This window comes from Hemicordylus capensis, chromosome 4, assembly GCF_027244095.1.
Source record: "Hemicordylus capensis ecotype Gifberg chromosome 4, rHemCap1.1.pri, whole genome shotgun sequence".
Lineage (NCBI taxonomy): Eukaryota > Metazoa > Chordata > Lepidosauria > Squamata > Cordylidae > Hemicordylus > Hemicordylus capensis.
In genome coordinates this window covers 159,320,102-159,337,996 of record NC_069660.1, presented here as the reverse complement: position 1 = coordinate 159,337,996, position 17,895 = coordinate 159,320,102, and the positions used below count along the sequence as shown (strand labels likewise).

At 40.9% G+C, this 17,895-nt stretch overlaps 1 protein-coding gene across 3 annotated transcripts in view; it reads left to right on the top strand.

Moving 5' to 3' along the window:
* PAPPA2 (pappalysin 2) overlaps nucleotides 1–17,895 on the top strand; it is a 263,647-nt gene that overhangs the window by 99,977 nt on the left and 145,775 nt on the right. For all 3 annotated transcript variants that reach the window (XM_053248611.1, XM_053248609.1, XM_053248610.1), the window contains 4 exons: nucleotides 1,727–1,855; nucleotides 10,001–10,092; nucleotides 12,403–12,596; nucleotides 16,510–16,632. In XM_053248611.1, coding sequence (XP_053104586.1) covers nucleotides 1,727–1,855; nucleotides 10,001–10,092; nucleotides 12,403–12,596; nucleotides 16,510–16,632 — 538 coding nt within the window. The remainder of the gene's footprint in view (nucleotides 1–1,726; nucleotides 1,856–10,000; nucleotides 10,093–12,402; nucleotides 12,597–16,509; nucleotides 16,633–17,895) is intronic.

Genomic DNA, 17,895 nt, shown 5'->3' with positions numbered 1-17,895 from the left:
AGTCCCAATCACCACTCTTTCTTTTCCAGTTTACTTCACTAAACTTTCAGGATAAAAAATACTGTTGTTTTTTTACTTGGGGTTCCTGCATTTTTTGTTTGTTCTTTGTGCTGGGGGACAAATCTACTTACTGAATAATAAACTATTATATATGTTTACTATGAGGAGCTTTGCTTGAAGACGATTCAGAACCTGCAGCTGATACAAAGTGCCACTGCCTGCCTGTTGAGAGGCACCAGGAAGTTGGACTGTATTTGACATGTGCTGTACCAGTTGCACTGACTGTCTGTGCTTCCATGTCAAATGAAGGGTGCTGGCTCTGACCTATAAAGCCCTTTGTGAATTGAGACCCATGTTTTAGAAGGACACTTTATCCTTATATCAGCCCCCACACTGGTTGCTGTTAGCTGATACCAACCCTATTCTCTATGCCCCTCTTTTTGAGAGGTTAGAAAATCAACAGCTAGGAGCTAGGGGCTTTATTGCTCTAGTCCCCACATTTTTGAATGAGTTACTGGTAGAAATTAGGAGGTTCTCTTCATCATCATCAGCATCATCATCATCATGTTTATTTACGGTCGGGAGGTTCTCCTCTTTGTAAGGGTTGACATTAACTTTTTATTTTGGCTTGGAAAGTTGATGGCTGTGCTTTTAAGAGTGTTGAGTTCATTATATTTTAAACTGTGTTTTTAAGTCTCTGAGTGTAATTTTGTTTAAGTACAATTATTTAAATATATATCTAATTTTAACATACTATAGTGTTTGTGTTTCCAGTGGTAGTAGTGCTGCACAATTACGTGGATGCTGTTTTAAGTTGTTGCACAACTGTTCTCTTGTGCTACACCATAGGGGTTGCCTTTCATGTTGTACAGCAGCCTAGCAGGTGCCTTATTCCAGGGTGCTGCTGGACGGAATGTCGGCTGCTATCTGGGTCTAAGTGATTCAACCAGAATTGTTCAGCTAGGTAATGTGCCTCACTACTATTGCCCCTGCTATGGATTTTGATGCAACCTGTATGCAAGCCAGACTGGAATCAGCCATGAACTTCGCCTGTGTTTGAGATCCTGACAGAGATGTTTCAGCCAAAAGTTGAGATTCTGGGATATTTCAGCATTGGAGCAAGGTTTCTTTTTGTAGCTTCTCACAGTTTTGACATCAGACACTGTTGAAAGTGCTCAAAGCAGCTCACAATCTTATTTCAGTCAAAAAGTGTCATCTGATCCATTCTCATCTATAAGAGCTTGACAAATTTACAAATAAATTGCAAAAAAACTCAATAGGTACAAAACATAGTTATTCTTGTCCTACATTCCTGCAATATTTCTTGGTTACATACAGAATGTCCAGTCTTCTTAAAATGTATCTCTTTAATACTTAATGATTTTTTTTTAAAAAAAGACTACATTTCAGAAAAGTCACAATATTTTAAAATGGCATGTTGTGGGAAATGGAAGTCTTCCTCTAATGGACCTCAGATGCTTGGTCCTGTTTACCTGTTTCTTGATTGCCACATAAGGATCAGCAGCTGCAGGAAAGGGGGCAGCTCTGACAGAGCTTCAGTTGCTAGTGTTCACAATGGAGAGGAGTTGATCAAAAAGTCCTTGAATGGACAATGAGGGGATTCTTGGAATCTGTATTAGAGGCCAGAAGGGAAGCCCCTGGGGGAATAGTCTTTTCTGAAGTTGTGGGTTGTTTCTTGAACTTTGATTCTGCCATACCTCTCCAGGGAAGTCACTACAGGCCAGCAATATCAGTACCAGGTACAGGCTGTGGCAGGAGCTGCTGTAGGAGAAGCCTCCCCACCTCTGCTCCACATCCATGGCTTTCCCTATTGTGGGGATGGGAAAGTAAGCATGTGAGTACTGGAATCTGAAAACACCTCTCGTCATATACTTTCTTTCTTTAGTTCAATTGTGGTTGAGTGAGATGTTTCAGTCCCATATCTCAGCCTGTTCCTGGTTCCCTATTAAATCATGTGAATACTACAAAAAATAGTGGCTGACACACCCCATGCAAAGTAACACAGATGGTTCTCAACCACTCGCACTGCAGCGGGCATCTAAAGCGCCACCTGCGGTATTGCTGAAGAGCACTCTTAGGCAAATACCTAAGATTGCAGAAATTCAGTTGCACAATGCTGCGGCCATTATTTTCAGTGTCTGCGCAATTTTAGATAACTCTTGTGCAACACTGCAAACGGCACTGCTATCAGCATCATCATCATCATCAACATCGTCATCTTTATTTGTTAGCTGCCCTGTAGCAAATTTTTCTCTGGGCGGCTCACAATATAGCATTTTCAGTGAATACCACAGAAAATAGTGACTGAGACCTTGTGCAAAGTAACACATATGATTCACCACCTGCACTGCTGCTGTGTGGGTTGTTGATAATGGTCTGCATTACTCTGCATGTGATGTCATCCCCTAATACTAAATTACTGGGAAGATGTGAAATCTATCTTATTTTTAAATAGTTTTTGTTAAAAAATATTTACAATGATTAAAAGAGAAGATCATAATGGCAAGAGAGTCCTCTCTTTTCTCTCCTTTAATAATGTCTACAAAAACTTTTATGCCTTCTATTGTGTGTTCATTGTTAAAGTCCAAAGTCATTGGCTAGAGACTGTGCCTCAGTATTGGTTTTAACTTATATTAGAGTTCTAAAGATACATTAACTGAGTTTATCATCTTAGTTCATCCAGTTCTGTAGCTGATTTTGATGCTGGATTAAATCAGATAAACCTTCGGCTTTAACTATTGTGTCCAAATGTGTTCAAATAACCAACCATGCAGAGAAGCCAGTTTTCTTACTGATAAAAGGTATAAATATTAGGAACCAGCAATGCCCCATTAATGGATTTCTGAAACAGAATATTTGCAGTGACTCTGGGTAGGGGTTATTTACCCACATAGATCTGAGTATTAATTTTGTCAAGTATCCAGAGTTAAATGATTAACTGAAAATATTTTCATAAATGGGAAAAGGTTCATAAATATGAAAAACAATACATTTGTTCTCATGGCAGCTGTTATGTCCAACCATGAATGTTTCCAGAAGTCTAAATCTTTCTTTATCTGATCTTCCAATTTTCTGTGGTTATAATCTACTAAAATCTTAAGATCTTGCATAGTTTAAATACTCTGATATTTTATTGTCATTTTCCTCCAGGGATAGAGTTTATCTTGGAGATACTATTTTTCTGGCCCCTGAAAATGAAACCTAGCCATTCTGTTTTTTTCAGGTTATCCTTATATTCCAACTATCCTTCTCAATAGGTTTAAAAGATGTACTGCTTTTGTAATTGATAGCTCATTCAATTTTCATGCAATGAAATATATTGATGCTGAATGTAGTGAGGCCATGTTGAAACTAGACCCTCTCCTTTAAAAATGTCATCCCTTTGCCTGAAAAGATAAGTCAGTATTATTGTCCCCATTTTGCAGATGGGAGGCTGAAGCTTAAGGGCTGTTGTTTGCCAAAAGTTCTATAACTAGAAAGTTTGAATCAGGGGTCTCTTATTACAACTGGCACTTGTAGTCACTGCATTATGCCAGCTCCAATTGATAGGAACATAGGAAACTGCCATATACTGAGTCAGACCATTGGTCTATCTAGCTCAGTATTGTCTTCACAGACTGGCAGCGGCTTCAAGAACAGAGAGAGAGAGAGGTGACAACTCGATATTGCTTGTAAGCAGGGCTTTTTAAAATGAAAGGGTCTAGGGTTTGAATTCCTCCTTGAAGTTGCATCCTAGAAGTTAATCCCCCTATTAACTGAGTGAGAGATGAGGTTTTAGAGAAGTGCTCTCATGTATTTGTCAAGGGAGTAGTAGGAGAGGATAGCTGGTCTTGTGGTAGCAAGCATGACTTGTCCCCTTAGCTAAACAGGGTCTGCCCTGGTTGCATATGAATGGGAGACTTGATGTGTGAGCACTGCTAGCTATTCCCCTCAGGGGATGAAGCCACTCTGGGAAGAGCAGAAGGTTTCAAGTTCCCTCCCTGGTTTCTCCAAGATAGGGCTGAGAGAGATTCCTGCCTGCAACCTTGGAGAAGCCGCTGCCAGTCTGTGAAGACAATACTGAGCTAGATAGACCAATGGTCTGACTCAATATATGGCAGCTTCCTATGTTCCTATGTTAGTAACTATCCCTTTTCAGTCCAGCATAGCATCTCCCTAGTGGATGTAACTGGTGTCTTCTTTGCATGTTTTTTTAAGAAGCTAACTGGCTAACATCTAGACTAAATTACTCCTGAGTAATTGTAATTAAGTTTAGACTACTCACTGAGCTGTACTATTCTGGATGTCAGCCACTGAGAGTAGTAGCATGTACTCAGTCAAAGCCCAAAGGCACCCTCTTATTTGTGGAAGAACCCTAGAGGCACTCCGATTATGAGTGCCGCTGTGGCATGAAGTGCCTTTCATCAATTTTGATTGGAGCACCAGCTGTATCCTCCTCTTGGAAATTTTTTTGGATGTTTCTACAGTTATATATGCCTTGATAACATCAAATCCAGGTTGGATTACAGTTGTCCCTTGTCAATTGTGGATTTGATTATCTGCAACTGGGAAATTTCTGGCAGGCCTCACCAACCACAACCTGAGTATCCGTGGGTTGGAGAGATTTTTTTGAATTTGAGGGGGGGGGGTTGGGGGTCATGGGTCATTTCTGGGGGTCAGGGGGTGATTTTGGGGGGTTGGGGGGTCAGTTTTTTCTGGTTTTAACTTTTTTTCTGGCCATTTTGCAACTGCGATTCCCCTAATCCCCTGTTTCCCATTGGTTATAATGCCTTGTCAAAAAATGAACCCCTGGTGGTGCAGTGGTAAAACTGCCGCCCTGTAACCAGAAGGTTACAAGTTCGATCCTGACCAGGGGCTCAAGGTTGACTCAGCCTTCCATCCTTCCGAGGTCGGTAAAATGAGTACCCAGAATGTTGGGGGCAATATGCTAAATCATTGTAAACCGCTTAGAGAGCTTCGGCTATAGAGCGGTATATAAATGTAAGTGCTATTGCTATTGCTATTGCTGTTGTCAACCATGAATTTGCCAAACTGCGAGGTTTTCCAGGAATGGAACCCCTGCGTTTGGCAAGGGACAACTGTACTGCAATGGGGACTGTCTTTAAAGAGCAAGTGGAAACTTCAACTGGTTCAGAATATGACAGCTAGGATATTTTATTTACTTGTTTTATTTATTTATTATATTTGTACACCACTCAAAACCTCAGTCTCTGGGCTATTTATAGCAACATAAAGCAAATGAAAACAGAAATTAAAACTTTAAAACAATTTATAACCATAACTAGTTAAAAAGCTTGGGTTAACTGGAACCTGCTGTATGGAACATATTTACCTGGTCTTAAAAAAAACTTCACAAACCCACATTATTTCTGGCTGCTATTCAAAGTGCTAGTTTTGATTTATAAAGCTCAAAATGGCCTAGGACTAGGGTATCTGGAAGGCTACCTTCTCCTTTATGAACTTGTCCATTCACCGATATCATCAGAGACCCTAGCTCCAGGTGCTCACATTTTTCAAGGTTAAGTGGATGATGATTGGGAATAGGACCTTTTCTGGAGTGGCACCATAGAACCATAGAACATATAACCTCCTGAGAAATATTTCTTTGAAACATGCCCTTTTAGGCACCAAGTTATAATGGTATTATTTTCTCAAGCTTTTGGTGAGTGACAATAAAATCTTTGTGTTATTCTGTTGCTCCTGCTTGTGTGGTTAAATCCAGGCTAGCACTGTGCTGGTACAGCAGTGCCTGACATCTAGACTAACACTGCACTTTTGCACCAGGAGAGAGGGCTGGTTTTCGATGATTTCCCCTTCCCTCTGTAGCTGATTGTGACTCCCAAAAATACGTCCCTTAGGGCTGCGCAACTCTCAGGGCTATATTTTTCGAGTGGCATAGTGGGCTTCGGAAGGGAGGAGAGAGAATTGAAATTGCCCCTTCCTCCTGCGCAACAGTATGCCATTAGTCTGGCTTCAGGCACTGCTGCCCCAGTGCAGTGCTAGTCTGGATGTCAGCTACTGTTTCTAGAATGTCAGGGTTTTAAGTGAATTTATTGTAAATTGTTTTATTTCGGACTGTATACTACCTTGAAGGTCTTGGGCTGAAATGGCAGGTGATAAATGTTAATGTGCCTATCTTACAGGTTTTTGAGACTAACTCCTGGTACTATTTAAACACAGGTCCTCACTCCAGTTAAGCCCTGTTTGTAAGCTTCAATAATATTTATAGAAGCTGAAAGCGAGGCCTGCAGGTGCTTGGATCTGGTGGTTTGGTTTGGCTCATGCTTCATGAAAGCAGCTTTGATTGCTTTTTACTTAAAAAATAAAAATAAAAAACAAACATTGTATAAAGTCATAGGCTTTTAAGGCCAAGAAGGGCTGAACTCCCAGCGCTATGCTCTCACATTGCTTTCTCAGCAAGGTTGAAGTTTTATCCTGGTTTAGAATAATGGAATGTTAGAGTTGGAAGGGACCTTGGAGAGCTTCTAGTCCAGTCCCCTGCTCAGTGCAGGAAAATGTTACAGCATCCCTGACAAATGGCTGTCCAGCCTCTGTTTGAAAGCCTCCAGTGAAGGAGAGCCCGCCATTGCTCAAAGCAGATTGGTCCATTATCAAACAGCCCTTATAGCTATGAATTTCTTCCTAATGTCTAGCTTCAATCTGCTTCCTTGTAATTTAAGAATATTAGAACAGCCCTTTTGGATCAGGCCCGAGGCCTATCTAGTCCAGCATCCTGTCTCACACAGTGGCCCACCAGATGCCTCTGAGAAGCCCACAGGCAAGAGGTGAGGGCATGCCCCTCTCCTGCTGTTGCTTCCCTGCAACTAGTATTGAGAGGCATCGTGCCTCTGAGGCTGGAGGTTGCCTGTAGCCACCAGACTAGTAGCCATTGATAGAGCTGTCCGCCATTAATTTGTCTAAGCTCCTTTTTAAAGCCACCCAAACTAGTGGCCATCACCACATCCCATGGCAAAGAATTCTGTAGACTAAATTGTACACTAGTGTGAAAAATTTCAGCCCATTGCTTCTAGTTCTGCCTTCTAGAGCAGCAGAGAACAAGTCCATTCCTTCTTCTTTGTGACAGCTGTTCATACTTGAAGATGGCTATAATATTTCCCCTTGGTTTAAAGTTTTCCAGGGGAATGGTAAAGGAATCTTCAACACAGAACAGCATCCTTTTTCTTTCCCTCACTCTTTGGTCTGCTTCAAATTTTGGTGACGGGATGGATGAGAGACAGAAACTTCTACAATATGCTGCCTTTTGGGAAAATCCATGACCCCAAGTTGTAGCTAACTATGGCAGTGGAGTTGTTTGCAAAGACCTTATCTCCTCGGGGCTCTTTCCCTGTGCTTTTAACTTTTATAAACAAAATAGCACATTTCTAACTCTTTTCTTCTTGAGAAATGTACAGGAAAAGGTGCAGAGATTATACTACCCGATTACTCAGTTTGAAGTAAACCTGCTATCAGTATTCTGGCCAGTGAGTGGAGAGAAACTGAGACTATTATTTATTATCTCCATTGGCTTCATTTGTATGAAGAGCCAAATATGGCTGAGCACAGATACCACATAGATTGCACAGATTCAACTTTGCTTGATTTGTGGTCAAGCATTTGTAAGCAAGGAAATGTCTATATTGAAATGCCTGACATAAAAATCGAATTGTATCAATACCTACCGGTCTGTAAAGCTTTTTTGGTCCATAATAGTAATAAGTCTGACACCATTTGAGGACCTGTTAGATTGGGAAGCAGAAGTTTAATTATTACTTTATATAAACCTCTTCAAGGGTATTTATTTAAAGATATCCTGAATTGTCGTTGAAATAACAACAGCAATGATAAATATAATCTTAAGCACCTTCTCCTGTGCCATAACTTTCTTATTGTTCCCTATCTGGTACTGATAAGAAAGTCATTGGATCTTTTTTATTTGTTTGTTTAATGTGATACTCTTTTTTTCAGACATCTTGACTTGATTATATTTATTATTGGCAATTTTTATATGGCACAGAAATTAAAGAGTTAACACATAAGATGGGAAGAGATTGAAGGAAGATAAGAGAAGGAATTTGGCAGATAATTTAATATATACTTTTTATAAGGGACCTGCTTACAAAAAAGAAAATGTCAGTTGTGTTGGATATGTGTTTTATAGGAGAACATATGTAGCTTGTTCCAGTATAAAATGAAAAGGGTTTGCAATTATTATGAGTAAACATTTAAATTTAGCAATAACTTATTCAATGCAAAGTCCAAATTTATTATTTATTTTATTTTTTACATTTTATATCCCGCTCTTCCTCCAAGGAGCCCAGAGCGGTGTACTTAAGTTTCTCCTCAAAACAACCCTGTGAAGTAGGTTAGGCTGAGAAAGAAGTGACTGGCCCATAGTCATCCAGCAAGTATCATGGCTGAATGGGGATTTGAACTCGGGTCTCCCCGGTCCTAGTCCAGCACTCTAACCACTACACCATGCTGACTGGGTGAAATATTTTGAATGGGGTGCAGGAATTGATCATAGGTGGGGCGGGATATATATATATATTCATTGTAGGAAGGGCTGGTTTTTTTCAAACAAACTTTAAAATGCTGATAGCTTTAGGGAGAAGAATGGATAACGGCAGGAGACTTCAATGGAGTAATAATTTATCAGTGCTCATGTTTACACAAAAAGTCTTTGATAGGGTCAATGGCTTCTAAAAAACAGTAATAGCAAAATTTGGGTTTGGACAATAGCTCTTGTATAGTATATCTCTCCTATATGATAAACCCTTCCCAGAGATTTTGATAAACAACTATCTACTTAATCCCACATTTCTTGAAAGGGGAACAAGACAGGGCTGCCCATTTTCATCAGAACTATTTGCCTTGGCTGACATCCTGATCATTGCTGTGCTGCTTTGAGTGGCACAGAGTGCTTCAGAGGGAAGAGGAGATTGGCGAACATGGTGTGAGTTCACACACACGCCCCATGCAAGCACCCAATGCTACTTTACTCTGGAATGCAGAAGCTGCACACTGTTCCTTTGTTGCATGACATTAGTGGCTCGCCCAAAGCAGTCAGTGGGGCACCTCTCTTCCCCCCATCTCCCCCCACTGGGTGTTAATGAGAGCCGGGCTGCACAGCAGGCTGCCATTTGTCAGAGTTGTGTGGGCAAAAACTCAACAAAGAAAGATTAACCAAATGAAGAAAAGGAGGTAAAATATTAGGTGAAATTGATTTAAGGCGGGATGGAGGAATAGGATCTAAAGAACAGGTGGTGGATTTAGAAGAAAGTAATATAGAAAACAGAATAAGAAATTGCAAAAAGGAAAAAAAGAACAAGACACAGAAGAGGCAGTAATGGAAGAAAACAATGAGAAACTTGATTTAAGCAAATTTCCATTTGGATGGACAGTTCAGCAAGGGGCTTCAATTTTTAGAACTATATTTCTCACTTATATAGGAATAAGTCCCATAGAGCTTGTTGGGATGCACAACTCAGAAGAGTGCTTAGAACTATGCTGTAGAGGGGCTAATGTTACAGAGAACAAATTTTCAAGATGATTGGTTGATAACACTTAGTCCTTACAAGGTTAAAAGCAATTTCAAAATCAGTGGAGGCTTTATTACATGTCTTTTGGGCCTGCTCAAGGATTCAGCCCTTATACATGTATTTAAAATGATATATGCGTACATACATATCTATATAATATTTTTTAAATACTTTTGAAAAGAAAATACTGCTGAGTTCAGCCATAATATGCTCAGAAGATGGAGGGACTTATCATTCCTCCTTGTGGCAGGAAAAATAACTCTTGTAAAAAAAACACCCTTTGAAGGCTGATAAGATTCCATTGGGGATTGGATGATTGCATAAAGTGTGGGAACTCTTCCTCTCGGAGAAGCTGCTATGACACAGAAAGATAACACATATGATGTGCTTTGAACACTCTTAAAACACTGATATTATTATTAGTATTATTACTTTCTTAGAAGCCTTGAAGAAGAGTGTGATGATGGAGGCCTGATAGATGGGGATGGCTGCTCTAGAACCTGTAAGAAAGAAAAGGGATTCCACTGTACTGGTGAGTCTAGAAAGGCTAGTCTACTCATTAGATATGACTGTAGTTCAGGAGTGGATTGTATAAGCTATTGAGACCTTTTCCCCTGAAGCAAATCTCCCTGCATGTTGTATATTCTGAATTGTTCAGGGGTTAGTGCAATTCTCCTGAAGATACTTTAATTAAAAAAGTATTTCTAAAAGGTCAGAACAGTTGGAGCTCATTTATCATTTGGCTTGGGTATTTAAAACATTTTGGACGAAATCCATTCTAGTACAGTTAATGGCAATGGCTCCATTGACCAATGTAGATCCTTGGAGAGTGTTTTGGACTGGTGCCAGGGTCTCCCTGGCTTTAGATCCTGTAGATAGCAATAAGCTGACTTGGCCTTAGAGGGTAATTTCTCTCAGCCTCTATTTTTTTCCTAGCTGATGGGATTGCAGTGAGGGTGCACTGATTTATGTTAGTTATGGAAATTGAGTTCCATGCTGGGAACTAATAATAAGTAAATATTAATAGGCCAGGATTACACCTTTTGTTTTTAACTATTTACCTCAGATAAGCAGCAATAGTGAAGCAACAGGTTGAAAATTTCCAAGTGTTCCAAACCAAGAAGAATGTTTACAGAATTTCCATTTTGGGGGGGGGGGTGTTGTTTGCAATTTTTATTGTTTTTATAAAAAGTGTGCAGATGCTTTTTGAAAGCCTAGCAAGCTAGCAATGTTTCCCTCTTTATTTAAACACTGCCCATCAGTGTCCCCTCTAACGGAGATTCCCAGATGTTGTTGACTACAACTCCCCAAATCCCCATTTGTGATGGCTTTTGCTTAGGGATTATGGGAGTTGTAGTCAACAGTATCTGGGATCCCTGTTAGAGGGAACACTGCTGCTCATCCTAATGCTAATCCAAAAATTCTCAATGAGAAGTAAGCTTTACTGCTATGAAAATGTTAAAAGAAAGGACAACAACATTGGGCAGAAAGGAAGAAAGGAGAAGGATGTTGGGGACGCAGATGTTGAGGACTGCTTAGTCTGAGGTTGGAGTCTAGTCACTGAAGCTACCTGGAACAATTTGTATTCAGACCTTAGAGCTCTCTTCAGGTTAGGGTTAGTAGGAGAGTGCAATTTTGGTTCCTGCAATTGGCAAGCAGTGTCAAACCTCTGGATTGGCCAGGCCTGATATAAATAATTCAAGCCTGGCCTCCTTTCCTTGTTTAGACAACAGAGCAGTATTTTCTGCTTGCTGCTCTTCAGGCTTCTACTAGCAACAGACCTCAGGAATCCTTGGACTGGAGAACATATACTCCAGGTCTCGATTTGAGTCCAGCTGCCAATGGCTCAAACTTGGCCATGACAGAGTAAGAGAAGAAGAAAAAGTATGTGTCGGGCAATGTTCTGAGGGAAAAGAAAGTAATAGACAGAAGACATGGAGGCAAACTACAAAGTGGCCACGTAAAGGATGTTATGCCTAAAGGTTCACCACCACCACCACTACTACCACTATGACTACCATCACCACCACCTTATTTATTTATTTATTGCGTATGCAAACCAAGTACTTCACAGAAATTAAAATAATTCTGAAGGCTTACACTCTTAATGCCGATGAGGCACAAAGGGAAAGGGCCAGAGAAGGAAGAAAGGAGGAGTAGAATCTGCCCCAAATGGGTAATTTATACAGGTTGCATTTGCACAATCGTGGCGGTTCTGGTTAAAGAGTTAAACAAGATCACTGAGCCTGTGTGGAGCCAGTTATGAGAATCAAGATTTTCCAGGCAATCATGGTCAAACCACTGTGGTTAACTCACATTTAACTAAAATAGATAACCAGGACTGGTTACCTGTCTTGGTTAAATGTAGTTTAATTTTAGCAGTTTGTCCAGGATTGCCCAGAAATTCTGGGTACAATCAGCTCCACAGGGCTCACTGATCCTGGTTGACCCTTTAACCAGGACCAACGTGATTGTGTGAACATAGCCACAGAAAGGCATGGTCATGAAATTTGTTAAACATTTTGACAAGTTGGTGGAAGTTTCCCTTCTTTCTATTTGTAAAACTATATAGAACAAAAAATTAAGGAAGGAATAGTTAGAAGTTTAAAAAAAGAATAAATTACAACCCTTTAAAAATGGTTTCAGTCAGCAAGGGAAAGAGAATTTCATTTATATGGAGAAGTGAATGAGTAGGGAAAAATGCATACCTGTAAATGAACTGTTCTCATGCCAGATTTAAGCATCATGGGCCTGCTACTTTTTATGTTGAAAATGATTTTTAGTTTGTTACAAAATAAGCCCCAGATTCATTATCTTGGCCAATTTTTTTTTTACTTTGCAGGTGAGCCAAGCCTGTGTTACATCCATGACGGTGATGGCATTTGTGAGCCATTTGAGAAAAGCAGCAGCATTGTGGACTGTGGTCTCTATACCCCGAAAGAGTACATGGATCAGTGGGCTTTGGAGGCCTATGCCTCCCACCAGGACCAGAAGGCATGCCCAGTTTCCCTAGTGACTGGAGAACCTCTTGTAAGGGTGAGGATGTCCCCCCCCCCCCCCATACTAGGCCTTGTGTTATTTTTGGAAGAAGAACATGTCTCATACCTCCATGATCTTCCCAGGTCTGCCAGCTATTGATTCTTTTCTGAACTGGGATGAACTGAATTTTGCTGGCAAAATCAGTGGAGAAAATTCCACTCTTTTACACATGCTATTCTATGAGTATTTCTCCATAAATGCCAAAGGCCATGAGGAGGCCTGCCTTTACCCACTCCTGGACTGATACCTCAGTATCTGTTTTCTGGCAGTCATGAAGAGAGTTCTTATGCTTGGTGTCTAGAGCTAAAGCATATCACCTAGCAAGGTTGGAAAAGAACTTTCACCGGGCCTACTACTCACTGAGATAGTACATGTGTGTCTGGAGTGTGCAACTGCAGACTGTAGATGGCATAAGAACAGCCTTGCTGGATCAAGCCCAAGGCCTATCTAGTCCAACATCCTGTTTCACACAGTGGCCCACCAGATGCCTCTGGGAAGCCCACAAGCATGGAATTGGCCTTTTTCACAGCTGCCGCACATTGAGTCAACACACTGAGTTGTCTACCACGACTTCAATATCCCTCTCCTGGTCAGTCACCGACAGCTCAAACCCCATCAGTATATATGTCAAGTTGGTTTTTTTTGCCCCAATATGCATCACTTTACGCTTGCTAACATTGAACTGCCGCCCCTCTTCTTTGAAACATTCCCCCACCCCTCCGATTTGTTCAGCTCCCTCCTTGGCTGCTTTTTAAGTTCCTTAAAAAGACACACCTGTTTCACCAGGTGTTTGCCCTTTAATAATTTTTCTTCTTTTTTATATTGATGGTTGTTGGTGTTTCTGTTGTTCACTGCCTAGAGTCTTTGGAGGATAAATAAATAAAGGAGGATAAATAAATAAAAATAAACTGCACCTGTCATTTTGTTGCCCACTCTCCCAGTTTGGAGAGATCCTTTTGGAGCTCCTCACAATCTGTTCTGATTTTCACTACCCTAAATATTTTAGTGTCATCTGCAAATTTGGCCACCTCGTTGGTTACCCCAACTTATAGATCATTTATGAATAAATTAAAAAGCGCTGGTCCCAGTACAGATCCCTGGGGGACCCCAGACTTTACTTCCCTCCATTTTGAGAACTGTTCATTTATTCCTACCCTGTGTTTCCTGTTGTTCAACCAGTTACTAATCCACACATGAACCTGTTCCCTTATCCCATGTCTAAGTTTTCTCAAGAGTCTTTTATGAAGAACTTTGTTGAAAACCTTTTTGAAAGTCCAAGTATACTATGTCAACAAGTTCACCTTTAGCCACACACCTGTTGACACTTTCAAAAAACTCCAAAAGGTTGGTGAGGCAAGATTTACCTATTCAGAAGCCATGCTGGTTCTCCTTCAGCAGGGCCTGTTCTTCTGTATGCTTAAGAATTTTCTCTTTGAAAATGCTTTCCATCAATTTGCTTGGAACAGACCAGAAGTTAAGCTAACTGGCTTGTAATTTTCCAGATCTCCCCTGGATCCCTTTTTCAACATCGGTGTTATGTTGGCTGCTTTCCAGTCCTCTGGTACAGAGCCTGATTGTAGGGATGATATATTTTTGTGCAAGGAGGTCGGCAATTTTACATTTGAGCTCTTTAAGGTTACTTGGATGGATGCCATCTGGCCCTGGCAATTTCTCAATTTTTATTTCCCCCCAGACAGTTTAGAATGCTATTTCTCATCACCTCTATCTGACAGTTCTTTAGCCAGAAGAAGCTTGGTTCAGGCACAGGTGTATTTTCAGTATCCTCCACTGTGAAGACAGATACAAAGAACTCGTTTAGCTTTTCAGCAAACCCCATATCCTCCTTAATAATCCCTTTCACTCCCTCATCATCTAACGGTCCAACTCCCTGGCGGGTTTCCTGCTTCTGAGGTATTTAAAGAAGTGTTTGTTATTCCCCTTGATGATTTTAGCTAAATGTTCTTCAAACTCTCTTTTAATCTCCCTTATTGTCTCCTTGTATTTCTTCTGCCAGAGTTTGTGTTCCTTTCTGTTCTTTTCATTTGGGCAGGTCTTCCAATTTCTGAAGGAAGTCTTTTCCCTCTTTATAGTTTCCTTAACTTTACTTGTCAGCCATGCTGGCATCCTTCTGGACTTGGTGGTACCTTTTCTCCTTTTTGGTATACTTTCTAACTGGGCTTCTATTATTGTGGTTTTAAATGAACTCCATGCACAGTGACTCTCCTGATTTCCCCTTTCAGTTTTCTTTTCTCCACACTCTTCCTTTTAGAGAAGTTTCCTCTTCTGAAGTTCATAGTGTCTGTGTTAGACTTCCTTGGCAATTTTCTCCTCTCATGTATGCTGCATTTGATCCCACTATGGTCACTGTTCCCTAAGGTTCCATGACATTGACATCTCACACCAGGTCCTGGGCACCACTCAGGATTAAGTCCAAGGTCACTTTCTCTCTGGTTGGTTCCATGACCAACTGTTCTAGGGCACGGTCATTCAGCATATCTAGAAACTTGGCCTCTATCATAACCTGAATGTAAATTTACCTAGTCTATGTGTAGGTAATTGAAGTCACCCATTATTATAGCTCTTGTCTCTTTGATTTCCTTCTTCAACTCCCAGTTATTGTCAGAGTTTTGGTCAGGAGGGGCTAAAGCTTGCCCCTAGTAACACATTTCCTTTCAGGCCTTGTATTTTCTAACTCCCCCTCCTCCTGTTTGTTTACTTGAAGAAAAAAGGTTTTTAGAAAGGTTTGCTATCTTCTTAGGCCTGCTTCTACTTCCCAAAGTAGGCAAATAATTTAGCTTGCAGTGAAGTGCTAAGCATGTTTACTTCACACTTCACTCCAAGCATGTCCCACTGAGCTCAGTGGTAAGTGAACTCTAGTAAGTGAGCTTAGGATCAAATTGTTGAAAACTTGCCTGAATGAAAAATTACCTCCATCTAGAAAACTGGGTGTCAGACAGCAGAAGCTTAGCCTTCTTCTTTTGTGTTTATAATTTTTTATATTCCACTTCGTGTCACACACACACACACACACACACACACACACACACACACACCCCAATATATAAAACACATATTACATATTACATCAGTGAGAAACCTTCCTTTCTAGTAGTTTTTTATTTGAAAGGAACTTTTGTGAGTGGAAGTGTGTTCAGTCATGTGAACTGTCACCTAGGAAGCTGCCTATACCTAGTCAGACCATTGATCTATATAGCTCGTTATTGTCTACACTGACTGGCAGCAACTCTCTGAGTTCAAGGAGGAGACTTTCTCAGCCCTACCTGGAGATGCCAGGGATTGAACCTCAGACCTTCTGCCCGGAAATCAGTTGATCTACCAGTGAGGTACGGCCCCATCCCCTAAGGGGAATATCTTATAGCAGTCAGCACTCAAGTGTAGTCACCCATTCAAATGCAAAGCAAGGCAAATCCTACTTAGCAAGGGACAATTCGTACTTGCTCCCACAACACTGGCTTAATCCCACAGTCTCACCTGCAGTTTGAAATGATACAGTTCAGTTCATAGGATTGCCATCTCAGTGAGGACTAGAGCACAGGAGAGCTCCTCCCGAGCAGAGTAAGTAATAGTGGCCTAGATGGGCCAAAACCTGACTCAATATAAGATAACTTGAAATGATTTTTCTTGGAGATTATTGTCCCCAGTTAGCCGCAGGTCAGTCATAGCAGTTAGATAAGGACTGACAACGAGAGTTCCCAGGGAGCTGGGTGGTATGGGTTCAATGAAGTTTTGTTTTTCAAACACATTTGCTCTGTGACTTTTTTCTATTGCAACACCACAGTAGCAATTTCCGTGTGACTTTTTTGTTTCTAATGTGACTGAATTTATTTCTTTTCTCTACGTTGATCATTCCTTTTCCTACCCACCTGAACTGAAAACCCTTCCTTTCCAGGTGTGCAAGCCTCATCATCAGAACATGCTGCCGCTCATGGCTTGGTTCCCTTGCACCAACCATGACATTCTTCAGGATACAGATAGGGAGAAAATGCCCTTGGACGATAGAGTCTGGCTGAAAGTAAGTGGTCCTGGCACTCCCAGTATTTAGGATGCTTTGGGAGGAAGGGAAAGTAGTATGTACAGTTCTTCCCAAGCCACAACAACAACAAATATTTATATACTGCTTTTCAACAAAAGGTTCCAAAGTGGTTTACATAGAGAAATAATCAATAAAATGGATCCCTGTCCCCAAAGGGCTCACAATCTAAAAAGAAACATGATAGACACCAGCAACAGTCACTGGAGGTACTGTGCTGTGGGTGGATAGGGCCAGTTACTCCTCCCCACCCCCACCACACACGCTAAATAAATAAAGGTGCCTCTTTGCCCAGTTAGCATCCATCCATCCATTCATTCATTCAAAATAATTTACAATCCACCATTCCTGCACTGAAGGCAGTGCACAGCTCTTTAAAAACAAACAAACCACCACTTATAAAATTAAATAAAACCAAGCCAATCACAGAACAGTTTAAAAAAAGAAGAAGAAGAAGAAGAAAATTACTACTGCACTGAGTGCCAGCTGGAAGAGCTGAGCTCTTCCAAATGGCTACCAAAGAAGAGGCATTGTGGAAATTAGAAGGAAGATTATTCCAGAGTCCCAAATAGGGATGAAGTGAACTCTCACAAGATACAGTTCTGGTGATCTACAAATTTCGCCAACCTTTTGAATCTCTTTATTTCATCTGAGCAGGACCCTGTAAATTCACTTCAAATGTTTCCTTCCTCAAACTGAATTTGGAACTTTGAGCCTAGCATCTTCAGCCCCAATTTATCAGATGATTGGTGTCAGACATTATGGTGTTCATATCAGAAGCGTCTTTTGGTTCTTCTTTTGGGACTGGCTGCATCAGGACAAGAGTTCAGATGCTCCGTAATTCCTGATATCCCTAGAGGTGCTTCCTGTTGATGTGAAGACTATTCTGCTCCTTTGTATGCTAGAGAGCTTGGAGTGATGAAGGGGCAGGGGCAATGGCTAGAATGGAAGTGAAGGAACACCTTGGACGAGTCTGACAAAACACATGCTAGAGCCCATTTACTTGGGTGATGGCAGTGAAGAAACTTATTTTATCACCACTACTACTTTTCCACAGTGCCATCCCAGCAGTACTGTTTTGAGAATAATCATACTGAACCCTTGGCAGTCCACTGCGATTTGCTTACTAACCACTTTGGTTTGTGTATAAAATCACTCCTACCGGCTCCATCTTGGATGCAACTGTACATGCAGTATAGATGGAAAACTGTCCTTTGGTCCTTCTAATAATTTTCCTCTGGATGA